At 47.0% G+C, this 23,867-nt stretch overlaps 1 protein-coding gene across 1 annotated transcript in view; it reads left to right on the top strand.

Annotated features, from left to right (window-relative positions):
• The first annotated feature begins 477 nt into the window (after positions 1 to 477).
• The window catches only part of Shisa9 (shisa family member 9), a 254,583-nt gene continuing 231,193 nt past the window's right edge, over positions 478 to 23,867 (top strand). Inside the window, exons 1-2 of the mRNA XM_047534244.1 lie at positions 478 to 1,450; positions 13,657 to 13,784. Coding sequence (XP_047390200.1) covers positions 765 to 1,450; positions 13,657 to 13,784 — 814 coding nt within the window. The 5' untranslated portion in view covers positions 478 to 764. The remainder of the gene's footprint in view (positions 1,451 to 13,656; positions 13,785 to 23,867) is intronic.

Raw genomic sequence — 23,867 nt, 5'->3', positions numbered from 1 at the left:
CCAGACTGCGCCTAGTCTGTTTTGGAGTGAAAGCCATCTAGTCTGTCCTCATTCTCCCCGAGTCACCCCTTCCCTGGTGGGCATATTCCAGCCGCAGCTCCTGCGCGTGCACCCCTGAAAAAGCCACCGGCTGAATCGCCTCTGTGCTCTGGCCAGGTCTGAGCCGCACCTCCCGAGAGGGCGCGGGAGGTCCCGCCGCGGTCCTCCACCTGCCGGGAAATCCGAGATGTTCTTCAGCCTCGGCGGCTGCCGAGCTCTCTTCTCCCTGCTTGCCTGCAGGGTTCAGCGCTGCACGCCCCCCAACTCGCTCGCGCCCGCCCGAGTCACCTCTCCCCGCGCCCCCGCCCCTCTCGAGCTCGCGCCCGCCCCGCCACCCCCAACCCGCGCCTCCTCTGCCCGCCCTCCTCCCCCTCCCCCTTTCCTCCTGCCCTCCCTTCATTCCACAAGTGTCGCTTCGCTCTCTCCAGCGCACTTGGCGAGCTGGAGAGGTGAGAGGATCCAGCAAACGGACGTGGAGCGGCGAGTCCCGAACCGCAGGCGGAGGGGAGGCGCAGACAGACCGACTCTCCCCTGCTCTCCGCCCCCGCCTCCCCCTGTGGCCGGTCGGACCTGCACCCCGCGCTTGCCCCCGCTCGTCCTCCCCCCGCCCGGCCCGGCGCGCTCCTCCCCGGCCGGCCCCACGGCGCGCGGCGCGCTGGAGGCGAACGCAGGCTGAGCCGAGCGCAGTGGCCGCCGACCACCGAGTGCCCCGCGCCGCTCCCTGCATGTGCGGCCCGCGGCGGCTCGCAGTCCCCGGCAGCAGCCTCGGCAGCTTCGGCCGCTCCTCGAGAGGCGGCTGCAGCGGCTCTAGCAGCGGCCGAGCGGTCGAGCCCGGGCTGGGAGACACGATGCGCCGAGTCCTCCGGCTGCTCCTCGGCTGCTTCCTCACCGAGCTGTGCGCCCGCGTGTGCCGGGCGCAGGAGCGAGCCGGGCACGGGCAGCTGGCGCAACTGGGAGGCATGCTGGTGCTCACGGGGGGCAACCGCTCCGGAGCTGCCTCCGGAGAGGTCGGCGAGGGCGCCGGGGTCTCGGACGCGCCCCCGACTCGGGCGCCCACGCCGGACTTCTGTCGGGGTTACTTCGATGTCATGGGCCAGTGGGACCCGCCGTTCAACTGCAGCTCCGGCGACTTCATCTTCTGCTGCGGGACTTGTGGCTTCCGGTTCTGCTGCACGTTTAAGAAGCGGCGACTGAACCAAAGCACCTGCACCAACTACGACACGCCGCTGTGGCTCAACACTGGCAAGCCCCCGGCGCGAAAGGACGACCCCCTGCACGACCCCACCAAGGACAAGACCAACCTGATCGTCTACATCATCTGCGGGGTGGTGGCTGTCATGGTGCTCGTGGGCATCTTCACCAAGCTGGGGCTGGAGAAAGCGCACCGGCCCCAAAGGGAGCACATGTCCAGGTGGGCTGCCTCCCTTTCGCCCTCCCCTCCAGGCTTCACTTTCCTTCTGTCCCCTCCTCAGCTCCCCCAGGCAATGACTCCCCCCTCACCCCAGCCTCTCCGCTGGGGTGTCACTGGGAAGCCAAGTTTGGCATAGATCGCGGAGAAGGGGCGCTGGGCTCAGCACAGGTGGGGGTGAGCGCGAGTACGGACGGGGTCTCTGTACCCCTTGCCTTTTCGCTGCCGCCTCCTGCCAGGGATGCAGGTGAACTTGAAGCGTACAGCGTGGGAACCCCTATCCCCGAGGTCTTGGATTTTTGTGGAGGGGACTATGGCATTCCTCCGATTCCAGATGCTAACCTCTAGGTAAACAGAGGCAGGCGAGCCCGAAAGGGAAGGGGGGCGTGTGTAAGCCCGCGTGCGCGTGTGTGAGAGGAGGGAGGGGAGGAGTGAGTGCCGCCTGCAACTCGTACGACTAGCGAAAATGAGGCGAAGGAGGGGGAGAGTGAGCGGAGGGTGAGAACAAAAGCCTTGCTGGAGCGGCCGGCTTGCTTTCCCAGATCTTCTAGGTCCCTGAAATTGGGACCACATCTTCCCCTACCTCTCTGTTCCTCTCGTCCCTTTCTCCCGCAGCCACCTCTCCCTGCCCAAGGCAGCGGCCATCACGGCGCGTCCGTGCCCCTTGCTCTGGCTGGCGCGGACTCCAGGGGCCCGAACCCCCTCCACGAGCGCCTTCACCATCCAAGCACCCTGATTCGTCAACTTTCCCGTTTGCCTTATTCATTATGCAAGTCCCAGCACCGGCAAGTCGCAGCAGATGGGGAAAGGCATTTGGGGATTAATGGAGCTATTTGCCTTTTGCTTTTTTTAAAAGTGTTTAAATTGATTCTCACAACTCAGTAACTTTGGAGGCGGAGGATGCAGCCCAGAGCACGCAGCCCCAGGCCAGGGGAGAGGCGAGGGGTTAGTGTGAAGTCCGGGCGGGTAAACAGGAGCTAGGAGGGACCAGCGAACAGCTGGATGACTGGGGCATAAGCCTTAACTGTCCTTTTCCAAGTCAGGGCAATTAAGTCTCTGTGCCCACCCCCCCACACCTCCGCCGGAGCCCGTGTGTGCGCGTGTGTGCACGCGCTCCATGTGCATGCCTAAAAAATCTGAACAAAGAGACCCACCAAAAATAGGCGAAGGAACATCACCACCTCACTAGTAATTATTTTCTATTTATATGCAGAGTATCCGATGAATTTTTTTACCCAGAGGGGAGGGATTTTGGGGTAGGGGGAAGAAGTGAGAAGTTCTGGTGGGTTCGGGTCGGCTGGGAGGTGTGGGTGGTCTCTGAAGCAAGCTCCAGGGGATTGGAGAACCCTGACCCATTAAGCGAGTAACGCGCTGGCCCCGCCCACCTCCAGCAAACCCAAGGTGCCCTGGGTCATTTTAATTCCCTACAGTCAATCCAGTCCCTATTGATATTGGGGTATGTGTTAAGGTGAGGTGGGCAGGCGGATGCAGAACTGCGGCAGCGGGTGTCGCCTTGTGGGGAAGGATTACTCAGAGACAGGTAGGCTGCTTTGTAGATTCGGGCTAGCTCCTGAAATCTCCACCAAACCCTTTCCTGGTAAACCATTTCTTCAAGGAGCCACCCCTGGGAATTGGGGGCAGGAGGTGGGACGGTGGGAACCTTTGCCACCTGTGGGAGAAACGGATGCTCACTTCAAGCCCTCTGTGGTGTGGGTGTCCTGATATAACAGCTCTCCACCAATACCTCCGGGTCCAGCAGGGACTCACATTCCTGTCCCTGGCCCTAGCAGCTCTGTTGTGGGGAGATGACTCCAGTTAAGCTGGCTGCAGTCACATTCTTCCACAGGTACCCAGGAAGGTTCAGCTGGAGGCACTGTCTTTACAAGTCCTCTGGTAGCAGCACCTTGACTAGAGGCTCTCCCTGTATAAATCTTGGAAACTCGGGAATGGAGTGGAAATACATACTCCTGAAAAGAGAGAATTGTTGATTTTTACTGGCAGCTTCTAAGGTATGATTTTCAACCCTGCTGCTGTTTGAGATCACCTGTAATGCTTCCAAAACAAAACAAAAACCCCAATAATCCTGTTGCCAGGAGCTCCTCCACCTTTGACTTTTTGAATCAGAATTTAGGGTGTCAGTACTTTTGAAAAGCTCCCCAGGCAATTCTAAGGCTCAGACAATCACTGCTAAGAAAAAAGAATTAACTGAGCCCAGTGCTGGGTGCCAGGCACTGTATCAGGTGTGTGTGTGTGTGTGTGTGTGTGTGTGTGTGTAGAAGCTCTCTCATTTAGTTCTCACAGCTACCCTAGGAGACAGGTGCTCTTATAATTACCATTTATATATGAGAAAATCATGGCGCAGGTAAGGTAGCTTGCCCAAAGTCATAATTAGAAAATTGTGCAGTCTCTAGTCTCTTGATTTCAACTTGTGTCTGGGGCAGATGTTTTCAGATCCAACCTCAGAATGTGGAGTAGCTTCCTATGTAGCAGATTCACAAGTTCCATCCCCAGAAAGTCTGAATCAATAGGTTTGGAGCAGGCCCCAGAAATCTGCTTTTAACCACCTCCCCCGAATGGCTCTGAGATACGTGGTCCATACTTGGGGGAAACACTACTTTGGGACTTGGGAATATTTTACAGAGTTGGGAGATGGATACATTAATCCAAGAGAAAGGAGAGGAGTCAGTGTGATTCTCTTATTTGCATTCCATTGCTTGTTTTCTCCACGTAGATAATCTTTCTGTGCTACTTGGTCTGCCTCAGGTACCCTCCAAGAGCCTCCTGTGTCACTTATACAGTTAATCATTTGGAGTCCCAGTATGGCAGTTGGCTCATTAACTTTTGCCTGATGGTGCTAAGGGATCCTCCGGTGGGGGCCAGCTCACCAAGTCTGGCAGCAGAGAGGCTGCTATGAAACAAGGCAGCTTCCAGGTAAAATTAACCTGCCAGCCACAGCCTTTTAATTTTTGTCTAGAGCTGCCAGGAACACTGAGATAGGGTGTATTATCTTCTTGCCTGAAAGCTCCTTCTCTTCAAGGACATGGAGCATGTGGCTGTGCCCTCATTGCACACTTTGCCCCAGGTGACCAGTGAACTTGTATTCTCCAGCAGAGTCTTCCAGCATGTCAGGGTGCAGGCTAAGAGTCCCCCGGCATAAGGCTTGCTTCCTCCTGGATTGATTAGGGCTGAGACAAGGAGAAAGCCAGTCATTCAGGAGGGTGGCAGGGAGTGCATGCAATTTGTGTAAGAACTGTGCAAATGATCACTTAGCAGTGGCGGCAGCAACCAGTAGTGAAAATTATTTACTGGGAGAAGTGACTATAAATGGTAGCTGGCTAGGTAGATATGTTTTATTGGTCTGTAAGGTATTTCTACTTATTTTTATTTTAAAGCTTTCCATATTTTTTTATTATGAAAAATTTTAAATGAGCATCTTGCAAGAATAATAAAATGAACTCTAGGATAGCCTTCATTTAGGTGAGGGTTCTCAACCTCAGCACTATTGACACTGGGGGCTTTGTTGTAGGGGACTATCCTGCATGTTGTTTGGAAACATCCCTGACCTGTATCCCACTGGATGCCAGTAGCACATTCCCCATACCCCATCACAATAATAAAAAAAAGTCCCTAGATATTACCATGGAGGGGCAAAATTGCCCCAGTTGAGAGCAACTGATCTCAATTGAACAATTAGCATTTTTCTCATGTTTGCTCTATTGCTCTCATATCCTCTCTATGTATCCTGCCTGCCCTTCCTTCCTTTCTCTCTCTTCTTATTTCCTCCCATCTTTCCCTTCATTACCTTTTCCTTGTCTTTCTTATTTATTTATGTTTGTCTGAAACAGTTGAAAATAAGTTGCAGATATGATACCTTAGTCCCTAAGTGCTTCTGGATCTCTTAATGAGAATATTCTCCCATACGTCACAATCCCACTATCATACTCAGGGAAGAGAACAAGAATTCAGCACTGTCATCAAATACCCAATCATAGCAATCCAGTGATGCCAAAAATGTCTTAAGGAGCTTGGTTTTCCAAGTTAGGGTGCATTGTATTTGCCTGTGAAATCTCTCTGGTCTCTAATATGCATGGTGTTTTAAAGTCAACTTCCAATCAGTGGCCAATGTTTCAAAACTGGGTGATCATGCAAGAAATCCAAATTCCCAGTTTGAGAATTCGGTAGGTCTGGGTAACATTGGACCTGCATTTTTACACAGAGACTATTGGTTGCAGCTGAGTGGTGACTGCCCCCTTGGGTTCCCTTTAGTGCCCCCACCCCCAGTTATGTCACCTGCAGACCTGGAATTGTCAGTCAGTTCAGTCACTTAATAGTCAGGTGACCTTGGGAGGGTTGCTTCACCTCTGAGACTCATGTTCCTTTCTGTAGGTTGAGAAATTACTGAGGACCGGGTTTGGAAACGACCCCCACAGAATGTGATGCATGGTCCCTGCTCAGAAACCATTCATTACCCCTTCTCACCATTTTATTATTGGGATTTTTGTCCCTCTCGTCTACTGAACAGAGTGATGTTGTAGTCTGGATCTTGGTGTCCAGCCCTTGCTCTGTGACACTGGCCAAGTCTAACCTCTCTGGACTTGCATGGTTTTGAATTTTTTTTTATTAGTTCATTATACCTAATATTGGGGTTTGTTTTGACATAATTTTACTGGAACCGGAGAACATCTCACTAAGTGAAATAAACTAGACTCAGAAAGTCAAGGGCTGGATGTTTTCTCTCATAGGTGGAAGTTAGAGAAAAATAAATGAATAAAAATTGAAAAAGGAAGAAAGAAGGAAAGAAAAAGAAAAAGGAGGGTGGATCCCATGAAACTGGAAGAGAGCTTAGTGGAGTAGATGAAGGGGGCTGAAGGGAAGAGAGGAGGGTGGAGAAAGGGAAGAATAGGGAATAAATCTGAGCAGATTTTGCTGTGTACACATATGAATACACCACAGTGAACTTCACCTTTCTGGACTTGCATTTTGATCTGAGCAGGAGGGGCCAGCAGGTTCCGAGTAGGAAGGAAGGTTTACGTGCGACCAGATTAAATGCATTGCATCGAGTGTTGTCTACGTGATGTCGAAGAACCCTTGCTGGATCTGCAATTTTGCCATAAGCTTATGTGTAAATTCCTATTTAATCTCACACCCCTCCCCCATGAGGTAGGCTTGGTGACAGTGTGCCATTTACAGAAGCAGAGATTGCTTTCCAGGAGGATGAGCAAGCTCCTGGTGAGTGGAGGAGTCAGACTTCAAATCCAGGCAGCCGGAGAGGGGCAGAGGTCTGTGACTACTAGTCTGTACTACCTTCAAGTGCAAACCCGCAGGCCCTCCAGTCTCTGCAGATCAGGGTGCTTGCATACCATGCAAACAGCAGTGTATGCAGCGGGGCTGTGCCAGGAGCCGCGGTAAGATCAGGTCTAGGGATGTTTTCTGCATCTGCCCCTGGCAAGGCCAGGCCTCTTGGTGGAGGCCGTGGTGAGAAATGACCTTGAGGGCAGAGACATGTGTTTGAAGCTCTCCACACTTGAAGCCAGTGGGGAACACATGTCATCATTTTGCCCACCTTCAAACAGAATCCAAAATCCAAATGGCAAATTTCAAAGCACGGTGTCTTGTGTGTTTTTTAAACATGCTTCAGAAGAGCTGGAAAAACCCTTGCAAAGAAATGGCATCCAATGACAAATTGCCTCCCTTTCCCTGGCCTTTTCTCTTGTCTCCCACCTCTCCCATTCCTCTCCCATCTCCCCGTTTTCCCAACCTCCCATGGCTTTGCCTTTGATCAGCTCCCCGAGCTGCAGAAGCTCAGGAATGCATGCATACATGGTTGGCACAGAAAACCTCTCAGTTATTTTTCTTATAGGATATGTCTACTTCTCCTTGGGGACTGAGTCCCTGCATTTTAAATATCAACTTTACTGAGGTATAATTTACACAGTAAAATGCACACATCTCCAGCGTGCAGTTGGAGCTTTGACCAACGTCTGCACTTCTGTAGCCACTAAGCTAGGAAGCTAGCTCTTGCCCTTTGCCCTTGCTTTCTCACAAATTAAGTGATGCTTCTTGCACAAGAGGCAGTGCTGAAGAATCCTATTCATGTATGTGAGTCAGAACACTGTTGGAGCACTGGGACCCCCGGAAGGCTGTGAAGCCACTTGCTGGGACTTGAAACTCTGTTTGGAAACACTGGGGTCTTATATGCGCACACTGTATTGGAAAGAAAAGCAATCCGACTTTTTCTTTCAGTGCCTCAGGTAGGCCAAGCTTGTCCCCAGCACGGAGGGGTGGCACTGGTTTCAGTTCTCGTCTTTCAGACTTAAGTGACTACCTGTCCTCATCATCTACATCCTGGCTCCAGTGTCACCTTCTCCAGGAAGCTGGCCCTTGACCACCCAGGCTCCGTTATCCTTCCCCATCCTCCACACACAGTCTGGCCCCTCCTTCAGTCCTGTTCGCTTTATTTTGCATTAGGGTCTAAAATTAAGTTACTAATTTATTGGTCGACTAGTTTATTATATTTCCTTCCATATCCCTCAAGGTTAGGAATACAGGGACAGTCATTGTCTCTTCCACTCCACAGTTGGAAGCAGAGTGCCTAGTACAGAGAGAGTTCTGGATTCCAACATCCTCTTTGCATTACATAAAAAAAAAATACCTCTTCATTCATTCATTCATTCATTCATTCATTCGTTTGTTCGTTCACACGTGCAATAGGTGTTTGCTGAACACCTACCTTGTACCCAGCACTGTGCTGAAATCTTTGAGAAGATTGCTGCAGATGTGATCCCCACCCTTGAAGAGCCAATGATTAAATATTGAGAGACAGGTAGCACACAAGGAAATGTACAAGTGAGTCGATACTGAGTTGAACCTTATGAAGTTGCCAATATTCAATCATTTTCAACTTCAAAAATGGTAACATGTCACCATCATTGTTCTCAACTGGGTTAAGGGATATCAAGGGATCACAGAGTGGCTTCTCCAATCCTGTATTAGGCAGGGTTCTTCAGTGACACAGAACCAATATATCAAGAGATTTATTATAAGGAGTCGGCAAGTCCAAAATCTGCAGTGTAATGTCTCAGTTCAAGTGTGAAGGCTGGCAAGTAGGCTGCTGCGGAACCAGGAAGAGCGGTGTCCCAAGTCAGAGGCTGTCGGGCCCGGAGAATCCTCTTCTGTTTAGGGAAGAGTCAGCCTTGTGCTCCAATCAGCCCTTCAGATGATTTACTGGGGACCACCCACATTAGGGCAGGCGATCTTCTTTACTCAGTTTACCAACTGAATGTTAATCTCATCTAAGGACATTCTCCCAGAAACACCCAGAATAATACTTGATTAAATATCTGGACACAGCCTGGTCAGTGAAATTGCCATGTAACACGAGCCCTCATGGAAGTCTTAGGCTCTTGATATGCAGAGTGCCTTGTAGGCCAGTAAGATCTTCACACCCGGGAGCCAGAGTGGAATGTCAGGCCCACCTCAGATTATGGAATCAGAATCTGCATTTTATAAAGATCCCCAGATAACCCAAATGTTCATTGAAGTCTAGGAAGCACCCAAACTATGTGCCACAAGCAAATGCCAAATCCTTAGGCACGTAGTTGGTTCTTTCCACTGCCTGAGTCATTAAAACATTTTAACACATTCCTCACAAAGAAGTTTTCAGTATGCGCCCCAATATACATACATTTGCTTTACTAATGCACAGACCTGTGGACAGTTATTAAGTATGTAATCAAGCGTACATAAGAAGAAATTTTTAAACTGAGCTGAAGGTGAAATAAACACGACTTTAAAATCTGTTGCTAGTTACAATGACTTTTCACTCTCATTAGCTGAAGTCTAAAGTGAAATGCTTGTGGAAGATGGCATTCCTCATTAGTAAACAAATCCACCTTGAATATTCCCCATTTTGTTTGTTTGTTTGGTTGGTTTTTGGATGACTTTGTTAGGGTCTGAACAGACTTTGGCTGTTTTTACCTTGTGAGAAGATGCTGAAGAGGAGGGGCGAATGAACGCGCGTCAGCATGGCCAGCCGGGGCTTCGGCCTGTGGTTTTGTTAAGGGGGCTATTTTCTTAAGGCATGTGTCTGCTTTGAGCGGTTGGCAGAGCCAAAAGTAGAGAATTTAACCTGTGCTTCCCTTTGGGGCTGCCAGACCTGCAGTGCAGGTGTTGTGCCCTGTGAGGGTGCCGCTGGCCCTCACCCTCCACGCCTGCCGTCGGACGTGAGAGTCCCCAGTGCAGGCGTCAGCCCTGCCCATGCAGTTGGATCGATCTCTCATCTGCATTGACTAAGGGCTGTATACCGCTGCTCTGACCTTTCCTTTGCCCGTGCCATGTCATTTTATGCAGAACAGGAGTGAGTGAATCCTGCTTTGGAAACTCCTTGACCAGGAAGTGGAGGTTTCTAAGGATTCTTGTCTCCACTGCATGTTCTGGGACTGGCAACCCAGGGAAGGATGTGTCGTTGGGGATCAGAGCTGAAATTTCACAGTTTTCAGCACTTAGGAGAGACCCAGAGGATCTCTGCAGATGGCAGTGCCAAATGAGTTTGTGGTAGCCATCCTGATCCCTTGCTTCCCTATCCTCTTGAAAGCTCGACTGTTTTGGAATTTTGGGGAGACCCTTTGGGGAAACTGGTGAAAGCTATGGCTTCTTACTCAAGAACAATGCACAAACAAATTTTCCATTCAATTACAGAGGACTTCAGCGACCCCTCGAAGCTCAGGATGAAGAACCCGTTTAGAAGTGAGAAAGGCAAGTTAGGATGGGGAGGCCTCTGTTCTGTGTCTTGAAACCTCCCTCCCCTGCAACCCCTCTGAGTTTCAGACTGGCTTATTGCACAGAGGTAGGAAGGAGCCTGGACTTTGATTTCAAAGACATTCAGGATTGCATTCCCACTCAGGTCTTCCATTGATTATCACCTGGGTTAAGTTGGGCCATTTTCCCCTCTGTAAAATTGACTGTGATAATCCACCCCTATTTCAGTTTTATTGGCCTTCTTGTGTATGCTTCAAAATCTGACCTCTTTCCTGCCTCAGGGCCTTTGCACTTTCTGTTTGCTCTGTCTGAAATGCTCTTTCCATCATCTTCACTGTTAGTCAGCTTTATGTTACTGTAACAAACACTGGAGGTAATCAATTTATAAAGAGAAAAGGTTTACTTTAGCTCATGGTTTTGGAAGTTTCTCTCCATGATCGATTTGTCTCTTGTATTTGAGACTGTGGTGAGGCAGCACATCTGGGCAGAAGCATGTGGTAGAGCAAAACTGCTTACTTCATGGCCAGTGAAGCAAAAAGAGAGAAAGAGGAAGGTACAGGTCTCATGGTCCCCTTTGAGGACATGCCCCCAATGACCTGAAGACCTCCCGCTAGGCCCCACCTCTTAAGGTTTCTACCTCCTCCCAGTAGCTCCCAACTGGGGACCAAGCCTTGAGCACATGGCCTTGGGGGACACTCCAGATCCCAGCCATAGCATCCTGTGACTAGTTCCTTCTCACTCAAAGGCCGCCTCTTCATGAAGTCTTTTCTGATCACATCACCTCTCTCTTTCTCTTTAGAATTTTTAAAAAGGCATGCAGTTCAGTGATCTGTATTGTGGTCATGACGTTGCACAAACACATCACCATGGGCTTCCGATCCACTAATCCCAGTGACGATTCATCACCCCCAGCAAAAAAGAAACAAAACCCCCCAAAAAAACCCACTGTCACATGGCAGCCACTCCCTCTTCCCTCTCCTACCCTCAGCCGCTGGCAACTACAACTCCACTTTCTCTCTTTGTGGAATCGCCTCTTCTGGACGTTGCTATAAATGGAATCACATGATATGTGGGATTTCTGTCTGGCTTCTTTCACTGGGCATAATGTGTTCCAGTTTCATTCATGTCGTGGCTGGTGTCAGGGCTTCCTTCGTTTTGATGGCTTAATACTATTCCATTTCGTACTGCACATTTTGGGATGCGGTCACCAGCTGATGGACATTTGGATCGTTTCCATGTCTTGGCTATTGTGAAAAATGCTGTTATGTACCAGTCTCTCCCTGCTGCTGTGCTCTTTATTTATTTCCAGCCCTCGTTAATTTATTTAACATGTTTATCTTTTATTCTCTTCCGTAGAATGTAAGCTCCAGGAAGTCAGAGGCCACGCTCCCCTGTGCACTGCTGTATCTGCATGGCTCATAGTAGACAATAAACCTTGGTTGAATGAACACGTGAATGAGAGCTGTTGTTATTCTCCTGTCTCTCGGGGGACTCAGGCCTCTCCCCTAACTGCTGTAGGACTCTGGTGGTGCTGATCCGAGTCTCTCTCATGCTTGAGACTTCCCCCAGCTAGTGTGGTTCTCACCCCACGATGTCCCTGCACCACGGTCAACCTTCCCTCAAGCCCGGGTCCTCCCTCAAGCCCGGGTCCTCTAGCGCCCTCGCAGTCTCAAGCTTGAGCGCTTGAGCGTGCACCAGAAACAGGCGGGGCCGGCAGACACCCCGCATCGCCCAACCCTGCATCTGACCCAGTAGGGCTGGACGGATCCCAAAATTCCCACCAAGTTCCCAGGCGACACTGATGTTCCTGGTTGTCAAACCACTATTTGAGAATCACTGCTGTAGTGGGATCGGCTTCAGGGGACAGGTGGGTCTGCCAAGTTCATAGGTGGTCTGGGGGCGCCTCCCCCGAATCATTCCTCTTCCTTCTCTGTCTCCTTTCGTGTGGACTGAGAGGGTTCTGGTCAGTTAGAACAGCCGGGTCTACCCTGGAACCCGGCAGTACCACTTGTGGGTATGTGGCCGGGGAAAGCTGCCGCTGGTTCAAGAGGAGGCCTGTCTGCAGGTGTTGATCGCAGAGCTGTTCACGGGGGCCAGAGAGTCGGTGACCAGCTAGATGTCCATAGTCATGGAAATGAGAAGCAGAACTGGTAGTCTGCTGGTTTGTGATGGAACCACCGGCTCTTTGTAGCCGGCATCCGTTCTGATGGGGGGGTTCCTCCGCCGCAGTAGTTCCGGCGTATGGAGGCCATGGTCCCTGCAGGTAAGTGAGCACGAGGGTCGCAGAGCTGCGCAGGGGTTGCGAGGGATGAAGGAAATTCACACGAGCAACACGGCCAGCACACACAAAGGAGAACCAGAATGAGGGTTTTTTTGTTTTTTTTTTTTTTGTTTTTTTTTTTGGGGGGGGGGTTGCTGGGGATTGAACTCAGGGGCACTCAACCACTGAGCCACATCCCCGGCCCTATTTTATACTTTATTTAGGGACAGGGTCTCACTGAGTTGCTTAGGGCCTCACTAAGTTGCTGAGACTGGCTTTGAACTTACGATCCTTCTGTCTCAGCCTCCCAAGTCCCTGGGATTACAGGCTCCCAACCAGAATGAGGTTTATGGTGAAACACATTTTATGGAAAAGATATGCACACAAATGATGATACTTATTTTATTACATGTCTTTTGGGGATATTTGCATGTCAAAATAAACACGTAATGGAGAGTCAATAAGGAGGAAAAACGTGTTGGCCGTTCTGACTTTAGGGTGTGGTAGCTGTGTGACAGGTGTCTCTGCTCTGTCCTGTGTGCACACACTGAGCTTCTGTCCTGAGCTTATATCTAACTGTGAAGGTCACTGATGCGTGTTGAATTGCGTTCACATTCTCTCTAAAGAAAAAGGGAAAAAAATGAGAGCGAGAGAGAGAGAGAACGGAGTGGTTCCCATCCCTACACCACAACTTACTGGCTGTGTGACCTTGAGCAGGTTATTTCACCTCTCTGAGCCTTTGTTGGTTCCCCTACAAAGGAGTAATGATCCTGACGAGGGTCTCTGTGCTGCTTTGTGTGCAATGTGCTTAGCATCGTGACTACCTTATGGCAAGTCCTCAACAGACGTTAGCTGTGGTCACTAATATGGGACCATCACTACACATGAAGCGTTGGCATCTGTGTTAGCTATAGAAAGACCTGAGTCCATGGGGTGGAGACACAAGACACGTGTGCCTCAGTCGGTTCTCTCTGCGGCTCCGTGGGGTAGATAGTCCTGCTGTCCCCTGGCCGTTGGAGTGAGTCTGGTGAAGTCCCCACGTGGCCTCTGATTGCAGAGATGCCAGTGGTTGCTGTTCTCCTCTGCCCCACCCCCACATGGAACAGTGTCTCTTTTGTTCAGGAGGACAGTGCTGGGCAGGTGCTAGTCATTGTGTTTTGAATGAGCAGATTTCAATTCTCTCTTCTTCCAGGGCCCTTGCGGATGTCATGAGGCCACAGGGCCACTGCAACCCTGACCACATGGAGAGAGACCTTAACATTGTGGTCCACGTCCAGCACTATGAGAACACGGACACCAGAGCCCCCATAAATAATCTCCGTAAGTACAGCTGCACAACGATTTCCAGTCCCGCACGGTGACCCCAGCTGTGGTCACATCGTCAGAGTTCACTGTGTGTGTCTGGGTTCGTCAAGAGCTTCCCTTTGTTGGCGAGTCCGAAGCTTTATTTTCTCTTGTCTGGATGAACCTAGTTAGGGACCGTCAGGTTGCTCTCTTGTCATGCATGGTTCACTTGGTTGGTTTCATACGGTTGATCTTCTATCAACGAGTGGACAACTTGGTTGGTTCATCTTGGTGGATCTGTTCACTGACGCCCTCTGGGTTAGTTTGTCATGGCTGGGACTTAGTTAACTGGTGGGTTATTTGTGGACTCGTCGTAGTCATTAACCTGTTTGCCAACAGTTCATTTTGTGGCTGTGTCTTGCCTGGGTCATCTGCTGGCTCAGAGTCCACCTCCTGAGGTAGACCAGTTGTTACTTTGAGATTTCATGCTGTTTTTAATTAACAAATACTAGTTCAGAAGAATTGTGTCTTTTCTAAAAATGAAGCCAGAGTTTTATAAAAATAATCCACAAAACACTCCCTGTGGGGGTGTGGGCAGGTGTTGAGTTGTGGTCACATTGGAGTGGGGTGTGCACGTGATTCAGCAGCGGCAAATTTCCACCGTTCTGCCAGGAAAGAAAGAAAAAGCTGCATTTGCTATTGCATGTCTTCATAGGTGTTCTTCAGCGGATGAATCATACCTGGGGATCTTGGATTACTGAAGATTTCCTTTCCTTTCAAAGGTCTGTGCATACAGCATCCATGGAAAAGGAACATGGGGGAAAACCAAGACGGGTTAGTTCTTGACAGCAGCACACCGCCAGGGTTACTGCCGGCAGTCGTGTTTTCGAGTGACCCCATGTTAGTGGGACGTGGAGGCTCCACTCGAAATAACAAAAGCCAGGTAATTCCAAGGGTGCCTCAGCTGTGGCTCGAGGCTCTGAGGCAGAAAAGGTTTTGGTGCTGTATGCTTTCACAGCCTGTGTGTCCTTGGCGGGAGCACCACTAGGCGGTGCATGGGTGTTTTACGTGCTGGATGGCGGCGCCTGGCTGTTGGGTTGCTCGTTTTCCCGCTCGGTGGGTAGCGGAGAAGTCTGTGGAATGGGACATTGGTGACATGGATGAGCGTATCCTGCATGGTGGCAGTTTTTCATGGTTTTGGAAACAGTTGCAGTGTGTTAGCAAAGTCAGTGTTTATGTGGGTTGAGAAATGAGCCACCAAATGGAATGATTTAGGTTTCATTATACTAAATAATTTGACATTATTTGTTTATGAACTAGATTATGAAATGGTATTAGGAACAGTCACCTTTTAGAGCAAAATACATCAGCAATTGGAAATTTTACGATCAAATCCCACAGCCCCAAAAGATAGGCTACATGACCCCAACTCTGACATGGTGACTGCTCTGTCTGATTCTGGTTTTGGTGGCTGTGAATATGTTGTCTTCCAGACGGCGCTGAGAAGACTACGTTGAGCCTAGGTGCGTGTGGGTCCCAAATCTCATAAACAAGTGAATGTGATCCCGTAGCAGAGAAACCGAAACGGAGCGGAGTCCCTTGCTGTAGAGTGTGACTGTTGACAGGTGTTTCATTTGAAGTTTCAATCTCCGGGATGGTTTCGGATTACACACAAATGGAAAGACAAACTCATTGAAGTCACTGGGCTTCATCATTCTATCAGGCAAAAGGGAAGAAAACATCAAGAATGTTATGTAAATAAGGGACTTTTATTTTAAGTTGTACTGAAAAGAAATTACTGCTCAAAGATGGTCATCCAGGTACTGAGTAATTTAGACACCTCTTGTGACCCGCTTCCTTGTTTATTTATGATTCTTGCTTTTGATCTATATTTGTGCCTCAAGAATTTGGTGATCTTATCCAGAGGAGAAAGTGCCTTGTAATAAGTCTACTGGGTAGAACTACACTAGAACGTTCCTGGTACACTCGAGGGAAGAATTCCAGGAATAATGTCACACACATCATGTTTTTACAAGAAATGCCACAGAGGTTAATTTCATTTAACCAGGTTGAACCAATCCTTTTTTACCCTAACATTCTTAGGAATATCTGTATAAGAAAAATAAGAAGAATGTAGACTTTGCCAGATTAACATTAGTAAGTTTAATTTATATAACATAAATTCTGTAGTTTACAGTACTAACAGATTACTTTGTAATGACTTATCTTTTCATTTATTTACAGGAACTATTTATATATTATAGGTACAGAAAAAATGTATGTTTAGAAGAAGGAATGTTTTTTGGGGGGGGTCATTGAGAAGATAGGACTAGATGATTGATATAATTAGTTGTTAGGAGTTTAAAAAGTCAATCAATCACCAGAGACAATTTTGACTGATACAGAAAGAGGGAAGGAATCCAGTCTGATAGCTTGAAAATTAGACCATTCATGTCTGGATTAGAATGCACCTACTAAATATAAAACTCCTTTCTGGTCATTATGGGAAGGAACTTCAATGATTTACCAAAACATGGAAAGAAAGATGCATTTGCTCACCATATACTGAGCAGAGTACATTATTCCATTTTTAGGTTGTTCTTTACTAAACATCCAAGCTGTTGAATCTGACTGAGCTTAAATGTCATTTTCATGTCTATTGAATGACCTTGCTTTAAGAGAATAATCATCTCATTCTCTTTCTCTCTCCTCATCTTCTTAAGACTAATGCTCAGTCCATTTCTGATCTCTCCTTTAGGTTTGGGTCAAATGCTAAGAGATCTAACATCTGGTGTACACCTGGGTGTGTGTGGGGGAGTCATGTGGAAAGGATATGGTGAAGTAGGCAAAGTGGAGGTAGCTTCAGCATGGGACATTTTTCCAGTCTTAATAAATTTCTTGGGCTGATTTTTCCTGTGATATGCAGGATTGGGCTTTTTATCTAAAGATGGATATTTCTTCAGCTTATGCTGTTCGTGTTCTTTCCAGGCATTCAGTGATATTGCCTAAAAATATTTAGTCTGATAATCAAAGGGCCTCGACCTGTTTGATTAACAGGATGTAGATTCTGACGAGAGAGTGATTTTCTGCAAAGACTCCTCAGCGTCTGTATAATTATAGTTTGTCTTTGAAGGCACACTTTGTCCTCAAGTTCTAGAAACATGCTCTGCTTCCTCACCCCGAACTCCCTGCCTGCCAGTGACACCTCTCCACCCCTCTGGGACTGGAGGGTGGATGTCCCTCCATTCATCTCAAAGGCAGATGCCAGGTGTAAGGCCAGCGCCATGGGTGAAACCTGAATTGACACTTCCTAGCTCATTTGCGTCTGTGGCACGTTTTGAAAAGAAGCTTCTGTTTGGAAAACTCTTATTTACCAAATGGGTGCTAGATTCCTCCTCCTGTGCCATATGCCCCTCACCTACTCCCCTGACATTATTCCCTTAGGTCATCGCCGAACATTCGTCAAAATGGAGACGTCAACACCAGGGCATTCCTTCTAGCTGAACTGTGGCTGTCGTTTGGATTTTTGCTAGTTTCTGCATAAATGTCCCTCTTCTGGTCCGGGAGCCAATGTGGAATTCCACGTCGCCTTTAGCACAGCTCCCTTTGATTGTAGGATGCTGGCTGCACAATATCATATCATGATGGGATAAAGATGGAAAGCATCATGAAATGGGTCTATTGCCACAGCAGACAAGGTATCTCCAGGGCCCATGGGAGACACATAAAAGTATCCACCTGGTCAACGATGGCATGGAACCAGTTGCTGCTGGACAGTGCTCTGGCATATTCATGGGACAAGATACTCTCATGTTCCACACACACACACACACACATACAAACCTATTTGGACATTTGGTCAGAGCGACACTACTTATTTTATGGCACAATCTGAGCAAGTGGGATCTCACCCCAAACTGAGGACAAACAGTGATTTGATGTTTTAGGACAGAGAATCCCTTAGAAAGAGCAGCTCCTATATTCCTGACCCACCACCTCCTACTCTCCTAGGATGATTCCCAACTAGATTGACAAGGAACCAAAAGCAGACTCTTGACTTGTTTCTGAAGAGGTCGTGTATCTCAGATCAAGGTCCCTTCCTTTGTCCCATGTTCACCAGGGTGCCTGGGATGTTCCATGTTTCACTTTTGGAAATGCCAGCAGGGATATTCCCAAATAGTTTTAAAAATTGGGGCAGGCTAAAAGGTAAATATAGATATTGGGGGTATATAAGAGTAAAAAAAATGTGCAAGAGCAATATTAAGAGTGATTTCTCTAGATAGCAATCCCAGACACATCAAATCCTCAAAACCTATACTTTCTACCATGATACATATGGGAAAACTGAGGACTAGAGAGGGTTCGTGGCCTGCATGATGTTCGTAGCTGCAAATCGGAGGGACTGGGATTTAAGCGGAGTGAGTCAGGCCCATGATCTATGATACTAACCACTGCACTCTGCTCTCTCCTCTGTGGTGCTGGTGTTTGCAGAACATCCAAGTCTTTCCCAGGTAGCAGGCATTGTTGAAGAAGATGCTAGGTGAACTGAAGGAGTCCCTGACACTCTAGTAAGAGAGCTTTTTCCACAAAGTGCATCCAATTTACCATCTTGCAATGAGCCCTCCCTTAGGTGGACTGATGTTTATAGAGCACCTGCTACCGTGTGCCAGGCATGTGCTAAGTATCTGCTCATTTATTACTCAAGGCCGAGTCTGTTTCCACTTCTGGGTCTTTGCACTTGTGCTCTGTGCTCACAGCACACTGCTGCAGGCCTGTGTGTCTGGCCTCTTCCCTTCCCTTGCACATCTCACCCCTATTGTTATCTCCTGGGAGGTCTTCCTTGCCCATCCCTGAGCCCCAGGTCACTCGCCATTCCCCGTTTCCCCATGATTTTCTTTATAACACTTTGTTCTCTCTGAAATTGCCTCACTCACTATTTTATTCTTGCCTCTTTCACTACAATGCAAACTCCACAGGAGAAGATGCTTTGTATTGTCACTGCTGTAACCCCACACCAGGAACAGAGCTGACTGATCGCAGCAGCTCCTTAAATGTTTGTCCAACCAGTGAAACAGTCCATGGAAGAGGTATCATTATTCTCATTTTATGAATGAGAAAGCTGAGCTGCATGGAAATTAAAGAACTTCTCCAACATGATGACAGAGGCTTGCTTTAAAAATACTCTGGAAAAATATAGAATCATGAGAGATGATAGATGAAACAAAATTGGAAAAATTCTGAGAGTTATTGCAGCTGGGTGACCAAATGCATAGAAGTTCATTATTCTTTACTCCTGACATTCGAGCATATTTGAACACACACACACACACACACATAAAATAGAAAGTTAAAAATTATGAGAAGTTGCCATGAAATCATAGTTAATAAGTAGAGGACTCAGGATTCAAGCCCAGGGCTGTCTGACTCCACAGATGGACTTCACTGGTTTTGCATGGGTTGTCTCATGTTGAACATTCAGGTATCAGGAAGGTGGGCATCTGGACCAGCCAAAGGACCTCAACAGGAAGAGTGAGTAAGGCTTCACTGTCTCTTGTGCCCTTGATCACCGTGTCTTTTGAGGTTGGGGGGATGAATGGAAGGGTATGAATAGGATTGGTTTCTGACCAGTCAATGGCCTGGCTTCCCCTGGATCAACCAACTTGGTGGGCATTTTAGGCATTTTAGGGTTCTTTCTCAGGACTCTACTGAGACATGTTCTTCAAGAAAGGTGTGCCTGGGGAGGGGAGGGGGAAGAAGAGTACCATTTCCATCTTCTCTGGCTGGGCCAGGGAGGTGGTCCTTTCATTTGCCCTGTACTGTAGTGCCTAGAAAAGCAAGGTGCTCACGGATATTTGTTGAATGAATGGGTGCAGACATGCACGAGTGAATCTCTAGCACAGGCTCAAGAAGAATCCTAGCAGAACCCATCAGCAGGACGCTTTGGATTTCGAGTTTCAAGGGAACTTGGTTAATTTCAACTCATGAGAGGGTTTAATGATTAATTTGTTCCTGGGCAGCTGAGCAGACTATTTGTTCTGTCTGAAGACCTAGGATTCTAATGGTTTTAGCACACGATTTAGTAAACCATGTTGTTAATAAACTTCAGGGTCAATCTATGTTGGATCAGCTAAAAATTAATTGTAGGTTCAGTGCAGTAACCTTACATGATTGTGAGTGGTTTAAATCCAGAACTCTGTTTTTTCTCTTGGGGCCCTCGGTGTCGTGGACGAGCCCTGGGACTCGGAAGGTGTTCCTCAAACAGGTCTAACCTGTGCTTGAGGCAGTGCCGGCAGAAGTAGAGGAGCTGGGCTTGGAAGGCAGACAGACTGGGTTGGGTAGTCGCCCATCACTGATTCACTGCGCAATCTCGGAAAAGTTAACCAAATTCTCTGAACCCTGGCTTCCCATTCTATAAAAGGAGTCAAGTCATACCTGCCTTACGAGACTGTGGTGAGGATTAAGTGAGCCAGCACGTGTGAAGTACTTGGCACAGCACCTGCAGTACGGATACTGGTGGCTTCTGCTGTCATCTGTGCCACTGTTGCTCCAGTGGTCTGATCACAAGAGGGCAACGTCGCAGATCGGGCTGAACCCACAGCAGCCGTTCTCACCGTGAAAATGTTTTCACTCTGCGCCAGTTAATAACACGGTTCGCGTGTGCATGTGTGCTCTCGTTACTACTGTTTTTTGATGCAAATGAGAACTGAGGAAACTGTCAATTCCTTCCTAAGGAAATAGCTGGATGGAGCAGCTGTCCCATTCTCAGACACGTGTCGCTGTTTTATGTTTTTCTTCCATCCCCTTTTAAAACACATGGACTTTTGTTCTGTTAGGAATATTGATCTTAATATTTTATTCATCCTGGCAGACCAGGCCAGGAAGAATCTGTAGGAACCCAAATATGTCATATTCCACTGTGACTGTGTGTGAGTGTGCGTGTGCATGTATGTGTGTGTGTAAGCAACAGAGAAACAGAGTCCCTCAAGGAAAAAAAAATTACTATCTGTAAGTCATCTCCTGGGCTCTTTTCAAAAATTGCTGCTAATGCCGGCCACATGGTACTGCCTAATTAGATTTGTATTGCTTTCCCAACCAGCTGTATGACTATTTGTAAAGAAAGCTTAAGTGCTCAACACAGTGTCTGGTTTAGTTTAAGAGATGCCAAGTTCTGTTCCTTGCATACCAGGGAAAGCCTACCCTGGGACACATTTCTTTTGGGAGAACATTTTCTTTTCTTTTATCTGGAACGAATGACATGACACACTAGTGATTGATGGTGTGACTAAAAAGAAGCCAAAGTAAAACAATAGCATTTGTTCTGCAGCTACCGCACGCATGCATGGTACTCCCTGCAACAACTGGAACGATTGACATGCGTATTATACATATTAGAGAGAAAGACACAGGCTCAGAGAGGTTAAGTAACCTACCACGGTCACAGAGGTGTTGATAAGGTGTTGAGACTTGGGTCCACCTGGCATGACATCCCAAACTCCCTTGGTGTTTCTTGTGCCTTTCCTGGGGACCCACACTGGATGACAGACAAAGATCACACTTCATTTTTCCCTTTTTTCCCCTTGTTTGAGATAAAGTCACTATTCCTGTTCAGGAGGACTCAGATTTTAGCCATGTATTTGCTTTCCTATAATTAATATTTTTTATGCAGTCAGCATTCAACTGACATTTACTAAAATCCTGCTACATGTCAGTCGACGTGCTAGGAATCGAAGGTACTAGGATGGAGCTCACCATGCAGTGGGAGAGATGGTAAAATAACCAGTAATTGCCAAGTAGCATGATATGAGTCAGTCCAGGGTGCCCCGGGAGCAAGCAGAGGCCTCCACAGAGCTTCAGAGCTGCAGGGGAAGAAGCAAGATCAGGAGAGCTTTTCCTGGGAAACTGATACTATTTTGTTCAGAAAAAAAAAAAAAAAAAAAAAACAAAAAAAAAACACTCCCAACATCTTTCCAAGAAACAGAGGGAAGGAAAACAGGACATTTTCATTTTGCCCATAGGAGATAGGAGAACTATTGTTCTTAGAATAGTTTTTTTTTTTTTTTTCCTTGCAGAGCTGATGATTTTATATAAACTGTATGAAGGGGCGAGAGAATTTGCTTGGTTAGGGTCATACTGATTTTGGTAAGAAAATAAGAATATCAAATTTGGCATGGGAAGGACTAAGTTTTGGGAGAAGCCAGTGGAGGCGAAGACAGTTTCTTTTCAGAGGTCTGTCCATTCCCCTAGCTGGCCATTCCTCTTGGGAATATATTAGTGGTGAAAATTTTCCTCTTTTAAAATTAACACCAAACATAAAATTAAGTAATATAGTTAATATCATAATACATATGTTAAAATAATTTATAGTTAGGTTTTAGGAAACAGCCTTAAAAAATCCCAATAAGCATTCTCAATAAAGTTAATTACAAGTTGAAAAGGAAATCTCATTACATTAGTCTGAGAATGCAGTTAATGAAACTAAGTGTAATCATAATCTGAATATTTCATTAAATGGAGACTTAAACTCATTAATTTCGGTATTAGGCCTGGTACTGTGTGCTCACACTAAGATTGCCAATCTCAGAGAAGAGCCTGTGTTTTATCCATTGAAATCTAACCCTTTGTCACCCAAGGGAACACGGGCTGGGCCCGTGTAGATCTGTCCATGGTGCTGACCACTCTGGCTTCCGAGTTACTCAGTTCAAATCATCCAGCCAGAAAAGTATGTCCCCTAGGATTTGGAAGATGGAGGAAACTTTGTGTACCAACCTGCCTTTGTTATAACTGCATTTCTGATTCCAAAGATGTCTGCAACTAAAAAAAATAGAAGGACTGGAGATCAACATAGTATACTAACTTTTCCAATTTGCTAAAAAAATTAAGTTTAAAAGCAACTACTAAATATTATTGCAATCATGTCATAAAAGATATAGGCATTTTAACACCAAATGCTTAGGAAAGAAATAGTTCTCAGAATAAAAGACAATGTCCAAATCAATTAACACCATAAAAACACATCTCACTGGTTTCATTCTCTCTCTTTCTTTTGACCCCCAGTCAATTGAAAATGATTTGTTACAAATAACAAAACTGAGGCCAAGGAAGATGCATGGATTTCTTAAGGTCATGTCCAATTAACATTGTTCTAAATATTATCATCAAATATTTAGGACAAAATTACTGGTCAGAAATTCATGTTTATTTGGCAGTTCTCCATAATAGACTTCAGGATCTGACAGGAAGGGATAGATTTTGTAGCCCGCAGTACAGCATGACTTTAGTTTGATGCCTCACCTATCATCCAAAGGAAGCCCTTTGAAATATTCAGATATTCGTGACATTTTAACAAAATGTTGAATTACCAAGAGTCCACGAATTGGAAGTTGTGCAGGGGCAGTGTGTGGTATTTACTTTCTTTTATTGAGTGGTAACTGGGAATGCAGGAAGCACCTCATTCTTCAGAGGCATTATTTAAAAAAAATTAATGCATATATTCAAAGTCAAAGAAGGTCATCAATCAAACAATTCTTGGATAATAGCTGACAAAGAAGTTGCATAAGCATGTTTTAAAAAATCATTCCTTATGAACATTTTTGTTCTGCTAATCATCTCAGGGGTGGCTAGGTTCAGATCTGGTACTGTTATTTTAAAACATGTTTGAAATGTGCCAGAATTGCTTCCCCCTCGAGGGCTCTCCACTTTGCCAGAGACATCCTTCCTCCAGATCTCTGCAGGGCAGGCTCCTCCTCATCATCCAGGCCTCAGCTGAACTGTTCCCTGTTTGGGAAGCCTTCTCTGTACAAGGCAATCCACCCTATGTTCAGAATCCCAGCACTATCCCTCTCTGTTAATTTGTCCTTTCATTTCATTTTTTTAAAATTTATTTTTATTGTACACAAATGGGATACATCTTGTTTCTCTGTTTGTACATGAAGTAGAGGCGTACCATTTGTGTAATCATACATTTACCTAGGGTAAAGGTGTTTGACTCATTTTGTTATTTTTTCCTTCCCTCCACCTGTCCCACCCTTCTTTTCCCTCTATACAGTTCCTCCTTCCTCCAATCTTGCCTCCTTCCCACCCCCCATTATGTATCATCATCCACTTATCAATGAGATCATT

Source organism: Sciurus carolinensis, chromosome 18 (assembly GCF_902686445.1).
Source record: "Sciurus carolinensis chromosome 18, mSciCar1.2, whole genome shotgun sequence".
Taxonomy (NCBI): Eukaryota; Metazoa; Chordata; class Mammalia; order Rodentia; family Sciuridae; genus Sciurus; species Sciurus carolinensis.
The sequence above is the reverse complement of the archived record's forward strand: the minus strand, read 5'-3'. Positions and strand labels throughout refer to the sequence as shown.